Source organism: Ixodes scapularis, unplaced genomic scaffold (assembly GCF_016920785.2).
Source record: "Ixodes scapularis isolate PalLabHiFi unplaced genomic scaffold, ASM1692078v2 PGA_scaffold1__304_contigs__length_218370807, whole genome shotgun sequence".
In the NCBI taxonomy this organism is placed as follows: Eukaryota; Metazoa; Arthropoda; class Arachnida; order Ixodida; family Ixodidae; genus Ixodes; species Ixodes scapularis.
In genome coordinates this window covers 87,166,465-87,184,602 of record NW_024609846.1, presented here as the reverse complement: position 1 = coordinate 87,184,602, position 18,138 = coordinate 87,166,465, and the positions used below count along the sequence as shown (strand labels likewise).

General features: G+C 49.2%; 1 protein-coding gene across 1 annotated transcript in view; it reads right to left on the bottom strand.

Moving 5' to 3' along the window:
- Nucleotides 1–16,780, bottom strand: part of LOC8029315 (myeloid leukemia factor 2) — a 42,250-nt gene extending 25,470 nt beyond the window's left edge. The window contains exon 1 of the mRNA XM_029992760.4: nt 16,550–16,780. Within this exon, the coding sequence (XP_029848620.3) occupies nt 16,550–16,602 (53 nt within the window). The 5' untranslated portion in view covers nt 16,603–16,780. The remainder of the gene's footprint in view (nt 1–16,549) is intronic.
- Between the last annotated feature and the right edge of the window lie 1,358 nt (nt 16,781–18,138).

Below are 18,138 nucleotides of genomic sequence, written 5' to 3'. Positions count from 1 at the left end.
TATTTTTTTTTTTTCCCCGCGCGCAGCAGACGAAATGCGTTGCGGCAACCGTTCGTCGTGCGATTCCTTTGCAGTTATGCTTGTTTCGGTCGCTGTTGTATACTTCAATATGAGTTGTACTGCACATTTAAAGGGACCATGAAATGACCTCTTTACTTTTTCCCTGAGATAACTTTTACTTCAATGTTCACTGAATGCCGAACAGATATCCGCTTTCGTCTCAATTTAACTTCTACACACACACAAAAAAAAACAACGAAATATTGACTTCTTCTTTACCGGAAAACAAGCTGCGCCGTAATTTTTACGGTCGTGATGTACTCTGGCACAGGAACCAGAAGTGCTTTTGGCAGTAGGAGAATGGGAGCGTTAGCGGCGACGAGTTGGGGGTGTGCCGGTAGGTTTTACTGCGCTGATGGCGCTGATGTCACCGACGTATTTTCTGAATCGGCGCCTTTTATCGCCGCGATAGCCATGGACACATCGCAGCTGAGCGATACTCAATTAGATATGTTGCGCTACAGCGACAGCATGGGACTAGTTCCATACGACGGTATGCCTGTTGGGAAGTGGGGCGAGCCTTCCGGCGAAGACTCCAGATCTTCATCGGAGTCGGACGGCGAGTGGGGCGGCTTCAAAGTACGGAATGGCCGTATATTCAGATGTACGGCAGCAACAGAGATATAAAATGTTTTGTTTCTTTGAAGGTGCACTTGAAAGTGGTGCATAGAAGCAAGCGCCTACCGCTCGAGAGGAGTGCTTCTGCTGCCGGGAGTGCGCAGCCGCCGTCTCAATTCAAAACAACGGCCGCATTCGCGGGGAATACTGTGAATGTGGCTGTAACCACGCTCGGTGTTAAAATGTTCCGAGCATACACGAATGACCGTAGACCCGGGGTCCCTCAAACCGATGAGCCTGCACCAAGTGCTTCAACGCGTGGTTCATCGCGTGGCAAGCGGTGAAGCTGCAATGGTTTCTTTCTAACTACCGAACTGCAGAAACTGTAATTCGGGCACTTCGGTACACTGCAGCCATTCGCCATAGCGACCCAGCCATCGATCACAAACAATGTAAACGCTACCCGGGCAGCCAAAAAACGAAAGTCTGCGAAGAAAGCGCGACCAGCAGGAGCAAACCCGTTTAGCAGACGACGCTCGTCGGTTGACTGCGCAAGCGCAGTAGGGTCTTTCTCTTGCTTCGTTTATCACAGGATATATAGCGCTCGGCTCTGAGCATTATCAAATTCCGCAATTTTCGTCATATTTCAAATTATGCTACAAAATGTGGATCTGTATATTATTTAAATAAACTTTTAGGAAACATTCGCCGGCTATGTACTGTTTCTGATTGCGGTGCTGGTGAGTTAAGCTCTTACCCATAGGCGACGTGGATTCGGCTGACGTGCTGCAGTCCCGCGGATGCATCGCAGTGAAAAGGCAGGGAGCTTTCGAAGGAAAGAAGGCGCAAAAGAGTCCGGTTTTCTTTCAAAAGTTCTATAGCGAAGAATTTCTTTTAGCTCCCTATTTTTGTGTTTTTGTGTTTCTTTGCACACCTTTTTACGACGTGCGGTGGATGAAATTCGACTTCAGAATCGTTTCATGGTCCCTTTAGGTGTTGGAAATTAGTAGTGAGTGCCCGTGATAAATTCCCGTTATCGGCTCCGAAAAAAATACTACCAAGATGTTATGTGAAGAACTGCCTCACATGTCCTGCACCTGAAAGTGCCACTGTGCGGCAGTCTGCACAAATTTTCGAAAGATCAACGGAATCGGGATCAATGGCCGGCTGCAATTCCTGTAGAACAGTTACGGGCACCTCGGAAAGCGGACGCTACCCGATTCGTATGTTCCATGCATTTTGTGGAAAGTGACTACATTGAGTGCGCAGGTGTCAAAAAGGGAATCCCATACCAATTAGTTCAGCGACGTATCGCCCACAATTTTATTTTTTCAGTGACCATTGTTTTTTTTTTTTTTTTTTGTTTTTTTCAGTGACAATTGTAAAAAAAGGAATGTAAATAAATAAAAAAAAATGTTTGACAAAAAAAAAAAAAGAAAAAAGGTACGTTTACATTAGGAACCGAACCCCTGCCCGCTGCGTGTGAGGCGGACGTTTTTTCACTCTTTCGTCCGTAGTAAAGCAGCCGATCAACTGTATGTCGGAAAGTTTGCTGCCGATTTCTCTTTAGTAAGTGCATGCACTCCCGGCTCGAAGTCGGGCAGCTCGACGCACTGGCCACATGCGCACCTTGTAAAGAAACTGTACGCGTGCGTATCCAACTCGAAGTACGCACTTCGTGCTTGACGTTTGCGCGAGCGATGTCTTCAGCCACGAGAAGGGACCACGGCTCGGCGACGTCTTCGTGCAACCGGCTTGCTGGTCGGGCGTGTCTGTACAAGATATATATCAATTCTTTTGATCGGTCCCGAAATTCTCTTTCGAAGAAAGACAGAATTCGCCGGTACCGTGAACGACAGTTCTGAAGTAGAGGTGCCGCGCCCGTCGTCCGCTGCCATGCGCGAGTTCCACGATACGCGAAACGACGCCATGTTGAAAATTATGCACTGAACGCACAAAATGCTTCCGGTTGTCTGTGCAACCTGTTTTTTTTTTTTTCTTTTCAGTTAACGTGTTTGCAGTTTTTTGGAAGACACAAAAATGTTTCATTTTTTTTTTTCTATTTTTAATATTGACTGTGTGCCTTCAACGACCCACGACTTTGATTAAATTTGGTGGTCGTGTCTGAACCTTTGAAAACGGCCCGTGACCACGGAAGAGAGAGTGAGCGCGACTCAAACCGGCCAGTTGTCGATCGGCGGTTTTCGGGCGGAAAGAAACCGAATTTCGAGCCGCAAATTCTCTTCTGGGTAGTTGGGCTCTTTAGTAGTAGGGGGTAGGCCAAACTTTTGTTCAGAACATTAAACGAAACTTGAACTACTTTCAATCTATCCGAGTTAAATAAGTCCATCTTTACGTATGATAGCAGAAGACTACAACCGCAACCTGTCTTTTGATTTAAAACGCGTTCCATTTCTCTTTTATGTGAAAATTCTGAAAATTTAGATGGGAAAATGGTGGCCGGGGGGGGGGGGGGGGGGGGGGGGGCTTAGGGAAAGGAGCCGCGAGCCGTAGTTTACCAAGCGAAGAGCCGCATGCGGCTCGCGAGCCGCAGCTTGGCCACCCCTGGACTAGAGCAAATGGAAGCCCCGCTACTCTTGCCTCTTTCCACTTCAACAGAGCGAACGATGGGAGGAGGCAACATCCTCTCAAGCGTTCGCTTTGCTAAAGTGGAAAGAGGAGCTCCTACTTTACTCTTAACCTGTCGTCGGCTGTTAGCTTTTTCTCTCTCTCTCTCTGCAAAAACAATTGGCAAAAAAATAAAAAATAAATAAAAAAAAAAGCTTTTGACCAAAAAAAAGTTAGAGGTGAATTTTAAAGCATTTTTATCCCGTGAATCTGAATTTCACGTTTGTTTTCCCGGAACAAGCAACTAAACGAGGGAAGAACTGAAAAACCTCCGACCAGTCATTCCGTCATAAAAGGATCATTTCGGCCGCAAAAGCGCGTGTCGCTGCCATGGGCAGCGTGTGCAATGGCAAGCTTGCCAGGTACATTACCCCGCACCGACACCAGTCGTGACGTCTTTCCTAACCTTTCTTGAAAATAGCAGGAGTGCGCGTGCATAGCTTTGATGGGCGCTGAAGATGCGCAAGAGCGGAGACTCTGAACTCCTGTTATGACGTAAGGGAAGGAGGGGCTTCAGCGGTACTTTGAGAAGGATTTTATGCAGCCTCCGTGCATCAAATCGAAAAATAATCTCGATAATGGCGATCCCCAAGGCCAAAGGGAGACTAGCTGTTTTTACTCAAATACTGATCCGCTTCAGTTTCCCTTCATGGTAGCTTTTTAGGGTGGACAGTGCTCTTAGTTCGGTTGGTGCCTAGACCAGCATGACCTTTAGTCTTTCCGTGTCTGGGGTGGGTGGTGCTCTTAGTTCAGGTGGTGCCTAGGGCAGTCTCCGAATGACACCACACTGTCTCTTTGTGACGCTGCGTGCGCTTCCCCCCAGCACCTCCCCAAGCCTCTGCGCCGAATTTTCTGGGTCACCAAAAGAAGGGACGCGCGCTTTCCTGCCCTTCCTCGTTCCGCGCGCTCTTTCTACACCACCAGTTTCTGCTCCTCTTTTTCTTGCCCTTTCCACCCCTCTCCGCTGCGCGCGCTTTCCCACACCCACCCGCTTCTGCTCCTCTCTTCCCTGCATGCTGGGTCCGTACTTCAGTCAGCAGCGCACTCGGCTTCCAGGCCGGTTGCCGGCGTTTTATCCCTAACAGAAATTGCCGTTTTTTGTCCAGATTGTTTAGCGTTTGCGGACTGTCCGACCTACACATGTGGCGCTCCCGCGGCTGCTAAGGTTGGTTGACACCATAAAGCTACCGCTTAAAAAATCTTGTCGGCAGCTGATCGCTCGCTGCCGACACCGAAAAAGGGCGTCGACTGGAAACAGCCCCTGTCGAAGCAAGGGAACGGCGCAAAGCGGGAAGGCGAAGAATGCACTGCGACGCCCAGAGACGTCAAGCCGGTTCACGAGCGTGCGCGGGTCGTCGTCGTGAAAGGAGCACACAGACCGCCTATATAGAGTTTTGTACTTCCCAACATTTTTTTGTTTTGTTTTGAAGGGACAACTGCCTAACGGAACCCCCCATGGACCACCGTTGCTTGTGCTGGATTTAGAGTTCGCGTCGGTCGCGCCGCAGCTACAGGCAATAGGAGAGTGCCCAGACGACGCTGGAGTCGTCTGCTACACTTTGTTTCACTGTAACCTGGCAAAGAGCGAACGCCATGGTTCCTTCGAGCCAGGCGAAGCACGTGACAGCCCTTATTATAGGCGGTGGCGTACCAACTTTTTTAGGGGGGGCAAACCAACCAACCAACCAACCCCCCCCCCCCCCCCCCCCCCCCCCCAAGGGCCGGGGGGCGGTGCCCTTGGTATCCCTAGAGCACTATATAGCTCCTACGGAGCAGAGCAGCGCAATCCTTTGGTCCGCGTGTTTTGCCGACAACATGGCCGACAGAGCAGCTCTGCGCGAGTCACGTGGTACTCAGGGTTTCAGGAGGCGCCCCGCCCTATGGGAGAACACATAGAGATGAACGCAACGAGGCTAATTAAAAAAATAAACGCCGAGTTCACACTTTTCGAAACTAGTCTGTCGTGAGGTTGGTAAAGCACTAAACACTTTATCAAAGTTTTCATAATATCGGATAAGTGTGAAAATTTTGAGAAGACAATTTCCACGGCAATGGCGTTTGAAGCAGACGATTTTTGTGCGCAGCGGAGAGGAACTTTCTGGGTTGGCCAGAGCGGGTCACGTGGACGGTGCGACGTGCTGTGACGTCGCAGCGTCGTCCGCTGCATAATGACGTTCAGGCTTTTTTTTTTTTTTTTTTTAAGTTACGTTCTTACACGGCTGGTAACTTAGTGCAAATTATTCTAAAATGTTCCTTTATTATGTCAAAAACTATTGACGTTCCGTACATCCCCCCAATATTTAAAAAAAACAATGACTTCTCACGTTCCCCACGCATTTTTGATTGGAATTGGAAGCCCCGGGCGTTCGCCGCTAGTTGCCAAGAGATGGCGTTCTAGATTGCGCTACTCCATTATGATCTCGCCGCCCCAACGCTCTCCTCCCGAGCGAGCCAATCAGCACGCGGCGCAAAGCGAGAGGCATGAGCGCATGCGCGTGAACTCCCGGCTACTCCCAGCTGAGTGGGGAGGGCCGCCTTTCGTTCATTCTCCCGGCAGAATGCATGGGATCGGCATCTAAATCCCGATTATTTCCTTTTATAAAGCTGTCTCTGGCAAGAAAATGATATACTGTTATTCCTCAGTTGGTTAAAAAGCTAATAAATGAAGTTTTCTCGACGTATAGCCACAAACTTTTATTCAGGCGAAAAAGAAGTCGGCCCGTAGCAGACGACGCGTGGCCTCAGCAGTGCTCTTCTCCGACCAGTCTTCGACAGCGTTGCGAAAAAATGGCGGTCGTCTCCTCTCGGCTCTTTTCTTTTTCTCTCGCTCCTTCGGCGCTCTCCTCCCTTTCGTTCACTTTTCTGCTCTCCGGCGCCTTCGTCGCCACACCCACTGGCCAAACTCCCAATATACGGCTCTGCGCAATTCCAGAGCCGTACTCTACACTACTCTGCTCCAACATGGACCTATGCCAAGCCGCCACGTCACAGCGTGCGTGCAAATTGCCATAGAAACTGCCGCGCGGCGCCCGTTTTTGTCGCTCACGTGTTCCCTGCTTTTAATCCGCTCTGTGTACACGCGGTGCGCGCATGTGGTATGGTTTGCGCAACAATGGCTAGATGGCGCAAGTTCCCGTCTAAATAAACAAATCGATGTGTGCGCATTTATATATATTTCTAGTAAGTGCTCCTCTTAATATATAATAAACAGTGAATAAACTAAAACAATTATATATTCTATCTACTTTCAAAATATAAATTTATTTTAAAATTTTAAAATATACGTACCGGTATTTGCGATAAGAAGTAAGTGCAGGCTTTAAAATACTTAAATTTGAAGGTTGGTAAGTAGACTCGATGTAACCAGTGGCATAGCCTCCTCTATACGGAGAAAGCCTGGCACATCGACGACGGAGCAATAGGGCGCGCGGCCGCAGGAAAAAGGAGAGGAGGAGCGCGCCGAACGGTGACCAATATGGTAGCGCAGAGCAGAAAGGGCAGACCTAGACAGCGAGCGCTTGGGTCATGAGCGGCCGCTCCCCGAACCCCGCTTGTTTTTGTGTTTTCGTCACCGTCGTTTTCGTACTCCGGGAGAAACGGGTGCGGCGATTCGAAAGGGCGCAGGGAGAAACGGGAAAGGGTGGACGTTGAGTTTCTCCTCTCCACGATAGCGACAAAAAAAGAGAAAAAAAAAAAAAAGATTGTTTCTGCGTTTGGCCGCTCGCTCTTTTGTGGCGCTAGCGGAGAAGGTTCTCTCCGCTCCCGTTTCTCCGCCCCTCCTTTCCCATTTACGGCGGCCGTCTTTTCACGCGACGCGCCAGGCTTTCTCCGTATAGAGGAGGCTATGCCAGTGGATATAGACCGACACGCTGTTTACAAACAAGCCCGCGTTTGCCCACACCAGGTGTGGGCACTGCGCGTGCGCACAAACCACATTCGCGTGAAGCGAAGCGTCCGCGCATGCGCAGTGCCGCCGACAGCGCCACCGCAGCTGCGTGACGTCAAGCCCGCGTGTCGGTCTATAAGGAGATGTTGACCATTGTTACCAGTGGCCATCACCGACTTGTTATGCCTAATTGACTTGGTCCGACTCTGCTTGCGATTTTCAGTATCGACGTCGAGCATCTCAGCTACGGTTCACGCTTTTGCAGCCCGAGTGGCGTCGCGACTGAAAATTGCGAGCGAAATCTAATCATGCGAATCAGGCTTCAGCGTACATACTGCGGCGTCCACGCGGAATGAATCGCCACATGTCACATTATTCACGCGAAGTTTTGCGGTGTAACGAGCCTCGGTAATTTCGCTGACGCCGCTCAAGATAGTCAAGACATCGCCAGAAAGACGTAGAATCAACAATTCGAACGCGAAAAAGGGCAGGGGGACTCACACCGACGCCGACAACATCGCATTTCATTGGTTTGTTTATGGGCGACGGCGAGCTTCTTGCCCACACCCCCACACCCCCAAACGCGCATGCGCGGCGCCGGTGGCGTCCGCTAGGGGCACTCCGGTTTGTTAGTAAACATGAGTTGGAACTAAAAACGGACGCGCTTTGCGCACGCGGAAAGCGTGCACGTTTCTTGAGAACCGTGCACGCTTTCTTTCTTCCTCCGTGCACGGCATTTGGTGTGTTCTGCGTGGACAGCCCAGCCCCTCAGGTGTGCGCGCGCGATCAAGCAGGAGAAGCGACGGTCAAGGCAAGGGGCTCGTAATCAAAACCTCAACCTCAAGCGCGTTTTTTTTTTTTTTTTTGTTTTTTTTTGTTTTTGTAAGAAAATTGGGATTTTGAAGCGTGAGAACGTAACACCAGCATTCGGACCGACTAGTTTGCAACGGAGTTGCAAACCAGTAGGCCACAACGCGTTGCAAACCAGTTGGTCCCAACGCAGTTTCAAACCAAGAGTTTTCAACGGCGTTGCAAGCTCTGTTCCAAGCCGAGAGGCGGGAAAAAGAGTAAAATCAGGCGAAAGGTCGGGGCAGGAGGAATGGACTTCTTCCAAAACCGACGCGCCCCATCGCGGCGAAATAGCACGCAGTGCACTCTGGGAACTAGTTGGCCACTCAGTTTCGGTTTCGACTGAGCAGCTTCTTCTCATGCTATCACGCCGCGACCAAACGCGCTGCTTGCGTTTTCGATTATCTGACTTTTCACGAACGTACAATACACATATTCTCGAGCGATACAAAACGAAGACCGGGGCACTTTCCTTGTATCCATAATAACCCTGAGACGAAGGAAAAATAAAAAAAAAACGGACAGTACAACGAAGTCTCTACTGTCCGTTTTTTTTATTTTTCCTTCGTCTCAGGGTTATTATGGATACCATTCACCAGCTCGCCTGTGTTTTTTACCTTTGTTCGCACTTTCCTTGGTTCCCGAAACACCGTATATTGTGCGTGCGTATGCGAACGTAGTAAGTCGTGGCTTAGTCACCTCACCCCACGAGTGCATCTTTGAGCTCAATGTCAGTAATCCCGTTTAGTGCCAGCGAACTACAACTGAAATTTGTTCGTCTGGAGCCTTACACGCATTTTGTTTGCCAAACGTCCGCTTCTCGTTATTTCATTGGGCGAAAAGCAAGCCGCATCCTCACAGGGTATCAAAGTTGAGGCCAGCGTTTGCGCGTGAACTTTTAAGGAAACGCAATAAATTCGACCTCACTACTGCACAAAAGTTCCTATGATGTCTTCCTCGTGTCATCATATATCTCCCACTAGAATTTTATGCTGATAGAAGAGTAACTTTTCGCAAACGCTGAGATCGGCTAGCTACGACGGAGGCCCTAACAAGTGTCCCCTACTCCTCGCTAAGCCTTTTTGGACGAGCTTTTACTGACGCCCGAGATCTGTGCCGGGAACGGTGTGTCTGAAATTATCTCGGCATACTCAGGCAGGAAGAAAGCAATCACATAACAAATATTATGGCCATTAGCAGCCGTCAAATGCGCTTTGAATTCGTTCGAGCACTTGTCTGGAGAATGTCGCACCGTGCGCCGGACGGGCATGCATGAACCCCAATGCGGTGCGCATAGGGGTTCATGCCCGTCTGACGCACTACCGGCGAACGGTGCGACATTCTTCACACAAGTGCTCGACTTTTGCATTCTTAAAACGGCCTGTATGCGCGAATTCGCCTATGATTGCAGGATAACTTTATGCGCATACGCGATGTTTAATATTAGTGGAATGCAAGCGGGTGGGGACTTCACTTCATGCAGTGCTGCGGATCAGTACAGATAAGTGTGTGTTAAAATTTAGCTTTTCAATGGCACCTCCGAGTTTTACCTCGCATACTCAGGCACATTAAGAAAAACAGTAATTGCAAAAAGTAATATTTCGTCTATGGACGCACGAAGCAAACTTCCTGATCAACAACACTAATGTAAAGGCGCAAGCTCGATGTAGGCATACTTATTGGTTGCTACAGCTTGTTGATTCGTACACAAGCAACATCCCCGAGCACCCGAGCTTCGCAGCGTCAAGACTCCCAGCACTGGCTCGTCCACATAACTCGATGGGAACGCTAACAGGAAGGCTCAATTACAAAAATACAACAAACATGTGTTAAGACAAGCTATACGTCTCGGGATTGTGCTAAAGCTTCGAGGTATGACCATTTAGGTTAGTTTAGAGACCACAAATGACGCTCTCGGGACCAGAAAATAATCTCTTGTCGACGTGTCGATCGAAACCGAAACCATGCCACCCTCCTCCCTGGCCAACTAGTTCCCAGAGTGCAACGCGCGCCGTGTTGCATGCAGGGCTTTATGGAAGTAGTCTATTGCTCGACTGCAACGAGCGTCCAGTCAGGCGACCTTCGCACACGCACGCCCTTGCAGACATCGAAAATCTCGATTGTTTCCCGACATGACGGGGCCTTTGTGTGTTACGAGGAAAATAAAAGAGCGCAAACCTCTCCTCGTCTCTTTTTGTGATGTTATTTTCCTCGTGACACGTACCCACTCGCCCAACTACAAACCTTGTCTTTTGTGTGCTTGATAAAGCGCTCGTGCACAACAGCTGGCAAGCGACGTTCGCGAGTCGGCCACACTGGGCGGACAGCGCCTGCTAAAGTCGCCTTTGAAAGTCCTCTAAATCATTGCTTGAATGTCCGCTAAAGTTGCCTGTGCAAGCCATGTCTGAACATTTATTTTTTACATCATTATTATTACAAGCTACGCTTGACTTGTACGTATCTAGCTCTCCTCTGTTTTTCAAACATTTTAGTGAAAAACCCGAGACTGAGGTCTTTGTCGTCGTCTATCAAGACCTGTCTCCAGTTTTTCACTAAAATGTTTGACGTACACCAGCTCACCTGCGCCCTTACGTTCTTCTTCTCTGTTAGTGATATGCGATTTGGTGAATTCACTTCTTTTTATGTATAAGACTCGTTTGTTGAGCTACACCGTAGTACCAGATTAACTGACTACGTTTTTAAGCGGTTGCTCTTCGTGCTCTTTTTCTTCTTTTAATTGGTTTCAGAGTGTTTTACTGCCGAGCGATGTATAAAAGTGGTGAGGCCCGGTCGTGTAACGTTTTCGCTTTTGCGTCGCGCTTGTAAGTCTCGCTTTTGTTTCTTCATTTTGCATCTTGCGTCTTCACCAGGTTTCCCTCACCAAAAACGGTCACTACGTAAAAAAGAAAAACGAGAAAAAAAAAATAACGGTACAAGATCAGCTGTTTGCGTTTTGTCCCTTTACGTTTATTTCGTAAATCTGTACACTTCAAGAAGTAGGGTATACGTATGACGATAATAATCACTGGAGCAGGAAAGCAAGGGGGACAAAACGCAGGCCGTTCACCCTTGCTGGTGTTACGACTGGTGGCAGCTAATAAAACCCGTTCGCTCTACTGACGTCTAACTCCCGGTTAGTTGGTAGAGCGCTCGACTGGAAATGGAGAGGTCCCCGGTTCGATACCAGGACCAGGTGGAGTTTTTTCGGTCGCGCACCAGTCAACTAGCTGTGTTTGGAGATTTGTGCTTGTCCCACGTCCCTCTTGTTCCCCTTCTCCAGGGATTATTATCGTCACTCTTGACCAGCTCGCTCGCACCTTTGCATCGATCGCATTATCATCTGCTTGTGTAGCCCCCTCAAACGCGCGGCGGGCGTTTGTGCTCCTTTCAACAACTGGTCCGGCTAGAGTGGACTCTGGCCGCACTCCGCAGATGGGGGGCGAGCAGGGACCCTTCGCTCCAGCGCCGGTCGACACGGCGGAAACAAACTCCCGGCGAGCGGACACTCCATTGTTCCGCCGCTTCGTCGTCGCCCGGGTGAAGGACGCGGTCGCCGTTTCGGGCCGCGCTTTTCAGGCCGGGGCCGAACGTTGCGCAGCCTCGCCGCTTTTTTTGCCTTCGCTTGCTCGCTCGACGGGAAACGGTTATTTCCTTCAAGCGGCCAGCCAGCCACCCCAGCAGGCCCCACCTAGGCTCTTTCTGGCTAACGGCAACGCGCTTAGTCATTACAATGCACAACTGACGATAAAAAGAGGCCATATCTGTCAATTCCTGTGCTCTCAACGCCTGTTTTTTTTTTTTTTTTTTTTTTTTTCGTGGAAAGAAGAGACAGCTGAGCTGCTCAGCTTTCGACATCATCCAAACCACCCATCCTTTTTGCAACTTTGCGAGACACTCGTCACTGTTCGATGAAATTTCCCTCCCAAGCTCCACAGGATATTGTGCACTCGGGAGGGCTGTAGCATCTTTCTCTCAGCGTGGAGAACATAAAGAAGTGTCACGGGGCGAGGTCTGGATTACAGAGCAGACGGGTGATCAATTTCATGGAAGCGTCTTCGAAGTTGAGTGCCACGTTCGCAAAGGGGGCCGATGCATTGTCCTGTGGTGCTCCAGGACTTTACCTGGAGTCAGCTTTTGGCCACCTATCTGTACGGGCGGCAACGCCTTCTATGTAGCCTGTACTTAAACGTACAAATATATATATATATATATATATATATATATATATATATATATATATATATATATATATATATATATTAATTGTGGCGTATTGTTTTGCAGTTATTTTGATTTGGTTTTCGGGAGCTACCCAGTTCCCGAAGCAGGAAAGTTCACAGATGAATGCACAGGGTATCTACAAGAAAGGGTGTGAGGATACGCGTATACCATGGTCTCCAGTTTTGCACTTTTGTGCAAAACTGGCAATTGTCGGGTAAGCTAGATTATTTTTTCCCTGGATTTGAGAGTATCTTGGAAGTAACAATTACTTATTTTATTTTTAGTATCCTTCACTCACCGTTGCTCGGATACTTATCAGAGTTAGTTGAGTATTTAGTATACAACTCCGTTACAATTTTGCCCTGCACTTGATATATATATTTTCTTATTTTTTACGAAATATTTTTTGAGGTATTTTGTGCAAGTCCCTGGATAGCAGATTCTCGACCGGCAGTTTATGTGCGGCAGAAAAGCTCGATTCGAGTATTATTTTCTGAGTGTGATCCGAGTTTTTCGAGAGGAGAACTTCAGAATGGAAGAGGAATATGGTATGTACAGAAAAACTAAGGGAAAGAGGAACAAAAAAAAAAATTAAATTCAGACAACGGGGGTGAAACGCGGGAGTGTTACTGGAAACGAAAAGCAGTAACGCCAGCAAGCGAAACAGTGGAACCAACAATGAATAGTTCCGCATGGAGCTGAATGGTGCCAGTTCCAGAAAACGGGTGTCATTTTTCCATTAAAATTTAAAAAAAAAAGATCACGTATAATTATGTTTTTCGGCGAAACTTATGTGCTAGGATCTGGGGAAAAAAAAAAAAATGCGTCCATGGATGTTAACAAAAAAACTTCCGTTTAAACGGCGCCCCTTCGTTCCGATTGGTCGTGGCTGGTACAAATAAAAAGACGGGGAAACCCGCGTGAGTCAGCCTTCCTAGGCATTATTAGATAGTGCAGGTACTGATCAACTGTTTTATCATCTACGATCACCGACTTATCTCAGCTAGGAGTGCTCTGTGACGAGGCTGAGGGCAGAACGCGCCGATCTAACTTTCTTTTCTTTCGCTTCCGCGATGCCGATAAAGAGACTTGGGCTAAATCGGAAATAAATAAATTAAACAACGAAGATTTACATATGATTGCAACAACATTGCAATCATATGTAAATCGTATCGATGTTAGCTTCGCTAGTCCTCTATCTTCAGGTAAAGTAAATGGGCGCTACATTTTTTTTTGTTCTTTTTTTGTTTAGATAACGGTTAGTTTAGCAATTTTGACATCTGGTTCGGACCGTTACATTTGGGCGAAAATGAGCGTTCGGCGATAATTTAACTTGGCAGCAGAAAGCAAACAACAAAGAAACCTATTTGGGGAATACGCTGTAGTAAGAAAGGGACGCGGAAAGAAACTTTAAATGAATGGGAGTGTCTACATCCACGCGCGGGGATGTAGCCACGTCGGGAGGAGATAAGGCTCCATCCACGCAATACGTCACTTCCGGCGCACTTCGATCAACTTCCGGCCTAGCCTCCCATTGTTTTTCCATCTGCTCGGCGGCCATTGCACCTTGCGTTCCTGCCGTGCGCGGAGTACTGTCTACTGCGCCTGCCTGGTCTTCCGCAAGCGGGTTTAACTTTCTCTGAAGCGTTTTTTTTTTTTTTTCTTTCTGTTTTCTTGGACAAGGAGTTTGGCCGTTTGAGTATTAGCACGGTCGCGCTTCTGATCTGCCTCAAGTCTTGGTTGCCGGGGGTTCGGCGGTGAAATACGTGTCCTGGTATTTCCCATCGAATAACCGGGTGGCTGTTGAAGTGCGAGCGTTTAGTGGCAATAGGATCGAGGCTTTGTTTTCCAAGGTGTCTGACGCCCTGCTCGATTTTGGCACAAACAACACCAGCATTTGTGCCAGCGCGTACGTTGACAAGTATCGTCGGCTGGCCGCTCAGATCTTGGAACGCAATCGACGATGCAGATCGCCTTTTCTTCCGCCCTTCCGAGGCGGGAGAACAGACGTGAACTGGCTCCTGCAGGAGTTCTGCCGCAAGAAGGGCTTCGTGTTCATCGGTGATCTCGTGGACGAGTGGCATCTGCGCATCGGCTACTGTTTTATTTGTCATGAAATAAACTGTTTCTGGAATCTTTTACCTAGTTTTCTCGATTAAATGCTCTCAGTATGTTTGTTATTAATGGGACTAATGCACGTCTTCCATTTTCTCACAATCTTTGTGTAACTGCGAGCGTGCGCGCAAGTCAAGAACGTACGAAGCGGTGGGCACGTACTTGTCCCTTCGATACACATAAGCTCACATTAGAACGCTTCGAACCAAGCCAACCACACACACGACGAAGCCTCTCCGCCTCGCCTCAGCAGCGATGCACACATGGGCGAAGGCCCCAGAAGCCGCACCCGCACCGCCGCACGCACGGATGGCATGCACGCCGCCCACACGTGTGTGTGACTCCTAGACAACATAACTATAAAGAAATATATTGGTACTATTTTTATGATGCATGATATTTGCTATTAGTCTTAGAAAACAGTAAACAATTGAAGAACTGTCTAAAAATTTGTAAGGTCACGTGACATATTAACTTTAAAACAATGAAATGCAATCTCATTATTTTTATATCCTATATTTACTTATAACAAAGCATAATATGTACATAAAAACAAATTATCTCTTTATATTATAAGTCACGTGACCTTTTGCGTGGATGGAGCCTTATCTCCTCCCGACTTGGCTACGTCCCCGCGCGTGGATGTAGCCTCGGCCTAAGTAAATTCCCAGCCACAAAAGTCATGAAATGCTTACGTCACAGCCAATGCCGGGTTAGCACGCAAGTATTCCCGGCGTTGCAGCTGGAGAGAGAGGTGTATCGAAGGGGGAGCGTGGTCTTCACAAAACGAACGCAGCTGGACCGAGAAACGAAATCAACTGGGTAGTTTCCCAACTGTGCAGCAGTAACCTTTGTTTCTTTTTTATACGGAAGGCGGATGTTATTAGAGAAAGCATTTTATGCCCCCCCCCCCCCCCCCCCCCCCCCCAAAATCAAAAAAGAATTGTCATTTGTAACGGCAAGTAAATGTAGCGTTTGCTGTTTGACATCCAGAAAACAGTGAGTTTGGTGTATACCTATTTTTAAGAAAATTGCGAGTCTGGTGTACCCAACTTTAAACATTGCGAGTTTTGTTTGGTACCAAAGTCTAAGAAGTGCGGGTTGGCGTCCGCATGGCGCGGGTTGATTTCGGTCAAGGAACAAACAGAGTCGCACGCGAACTACCGCACGCCTGCTCCGCGTCCCATGGACTCTTGTCGACTGCACCTGCAGCACCGCAGGCGCCCGGGAGCACAGCTGGCCGGGTGTCACTGCCCGGGCCAGGGGCGCGGTCCGTCGTTTTTTTGCATCGCTCGCTTGCCACCGCAACTCGCCTCATCGACCCCGTTTGATAGCCGGCGCGCGCGAGGCCACCGCTCGCCTGCCCCAGAGTGTCCGGCTTTCCGGGAAAACGAAGAGCTCGCCGAGAGCGCCCCATTACGCAAGGGCACCATTCACAAATCCGAACGCGTCTTCGTGCTACGCACTGGAATTCTAAAACGGACGATCCGCTGCCCGACTTTTTAGCATCCGTTGAATTGGCTCATGGAACAAGATCAAGAAACGCACGTTCTTTTCCCTTTCTTTTTTTTTTCCCCTCAGCGTCGCCCGCGGCGAGATGACAGGATCGTTTCAGAGAGCATTCACACGCGCTCATGCCTTTGCAGGAAGGCATCAAAAAGCTCATCCCATCCGATAAGATGGGGTTAGCGCGATAAGCCGTTCATCGGCCCGGTGGATCAACCTAAAGTCAGCCGGAGCATCGGTGAGGCTCTCCACGATCAGGACTGTTGTCGCAGTTGTCCACGAATCGACGTTGAGGCAAGTTTTTCGGGCCGAGATCGTAGTCGTCGCGGTGACGATTCGTACAAAGGTCAAGCGAACGGCGGTGCAGAATCACTTCTGCCCACGGTCAGCTGCAGCCAGGCTACGAGACCGGACGCACGAAACGCCCGCGGGCCGATGAGTCGCTCGGCTCGCGTGCGCGGCCCTGGCAAGGTTGGGGAAGACTGGGCGCCCTTCGCCTACCGCTTCTCGAAGCGCGTGCGCGCGTAGGCCGCCAACATAGTGTCGTCGGGGGAAAAAATAAAGCGGGCGAAGGTTGCGTGGGGTGCCGAGACAGAGAGCTTTGTTGACGTCCATGCAGGGTCCGATTGCAGACGACACGCGACGACTGCGCGGACGCCTCCCGCCCTTGGGACGAGGCACCGCGCGGAATGACTGGAGGCACAGCGCGGGGAATGTTGGACTCACCCAAAGAACGGGTCGCTGTCCAGATCTCTCATCAGGGAGCCCAAGAACGCCATGGCTCGGCCAGGAGCGAAGCACCGCCCGAGTAATCCGAGGGAGCGACCGAAGACGCCGTAGGCCTACAGAGATGCCAGAGCTGCTCGAGAGCTCGCCCGCAGGAGAGTGGGAGAGGGTTGCCTGCCTGCTCCCGAGCGGAAACACTTTTCCGCCTCCATTAGCCGCAAAAAACAAAAAGTGTTGAAGTGATGTCTATGCTACTGCGAGCGTCCGGAAACATGCGAGCTGCGAAGTAAATTTTTTCCTTTTATTATTTCCGCTACGACGTGCTTCCGCTCAACGTTATTAGATCATTTTGCTTCCGCTGTGGCGCAGCAGCAACGAGTCCTCAGCGCAGCACTCGTAGCGCTGGTCCGTAATGTCCTTATATTAAATATTTCCGACAAGCCGAATACACCCAAAATAAAACGAGAAAACATTAAATTTTTTTTCTTACAGCCCTTCAACGACTTTTTAACCCCCTTCATGATCTCCTTGGTCCTGTTTCCGCCCCCGGACCGCAGAGACTGAGGAATGTGGGGAGGAAGGGGAAGACGGGGAAAGGAGGTGGGGCCGAGGAGAGCTCTCTCCTCAACTGACCAGGACCAACGTCACGATTTCGTCACATGCCGCGCACGTTCGACACCACGGGGCGCCCCCGCAGGGGAAGTAGGTTTCCGCGTCGTCCGGTTAAAATATGACGCACCGATATTTAGTTATTCTCTCCGTGCCTGCTCAGTTGCCCGAACCACAAGGGACGTGGAAATCTGCAAAAAAAGATAGACACTTAAAGGGATACTTCAACGAAATTTGAGATATACCCGTCGTGTTAAAAAATAGGTTGAATATGATCCACAGTATCCGTAAATGACAATCACACATTTGTATTTTGAGCCTGGTGGCTGTATTTTTCGTTATAAACGGCCCACTCTGGCAAGCGCTCGGAGAAGGCCCAGCGGAGACCACGTGACATCCAACGCAATCGTGACGTAGGTCGTCTTAGGACGAGCAAAGCTACAGCGAGGCTGACGTCGAGAGGATGGCCTAGTCGTTCCAGCCACCAAAGCGGCTGCTTTTGTACGAATTTTGAGTGACGGGTTAATCTTCTGTAATCTTGTAGGGGCCCCCGCAATCATATCTAAGTGTCCACATTTTTTGCGGTTTCCAGGTCTCTTGGGGTTCGGGTAAGCCAGCGGGCACGGAAAAAGTAACTAAATATCAGTGCGTCAAATTTTAACCGGACGATGCGGAAAAATCCTTCACCGACGAGGGCAAACCACGGTACCGAAAGCGCGCAAAATGTGACGTCTTTGGTCCTGGGCTTAAAGGGATACTGAACGAAAGAATTTAGTGCCCATAATAAGTGGCGCGCATTCTTTCCACGAGCCAGCCGCCGCCGGTGTGCGCGAGCACAGGCAACAAACATGACGTCAAAGACCTCCATTCGCAGTTAAGATGACAGTGAAATGTGTGGGCTTGGGCCAAAAGAAAGTAAAGACAGGCTTTTCATCTCTGCAAGTGAAAGCTACGGTCTTGTTAGACCAATTAATCGCTTA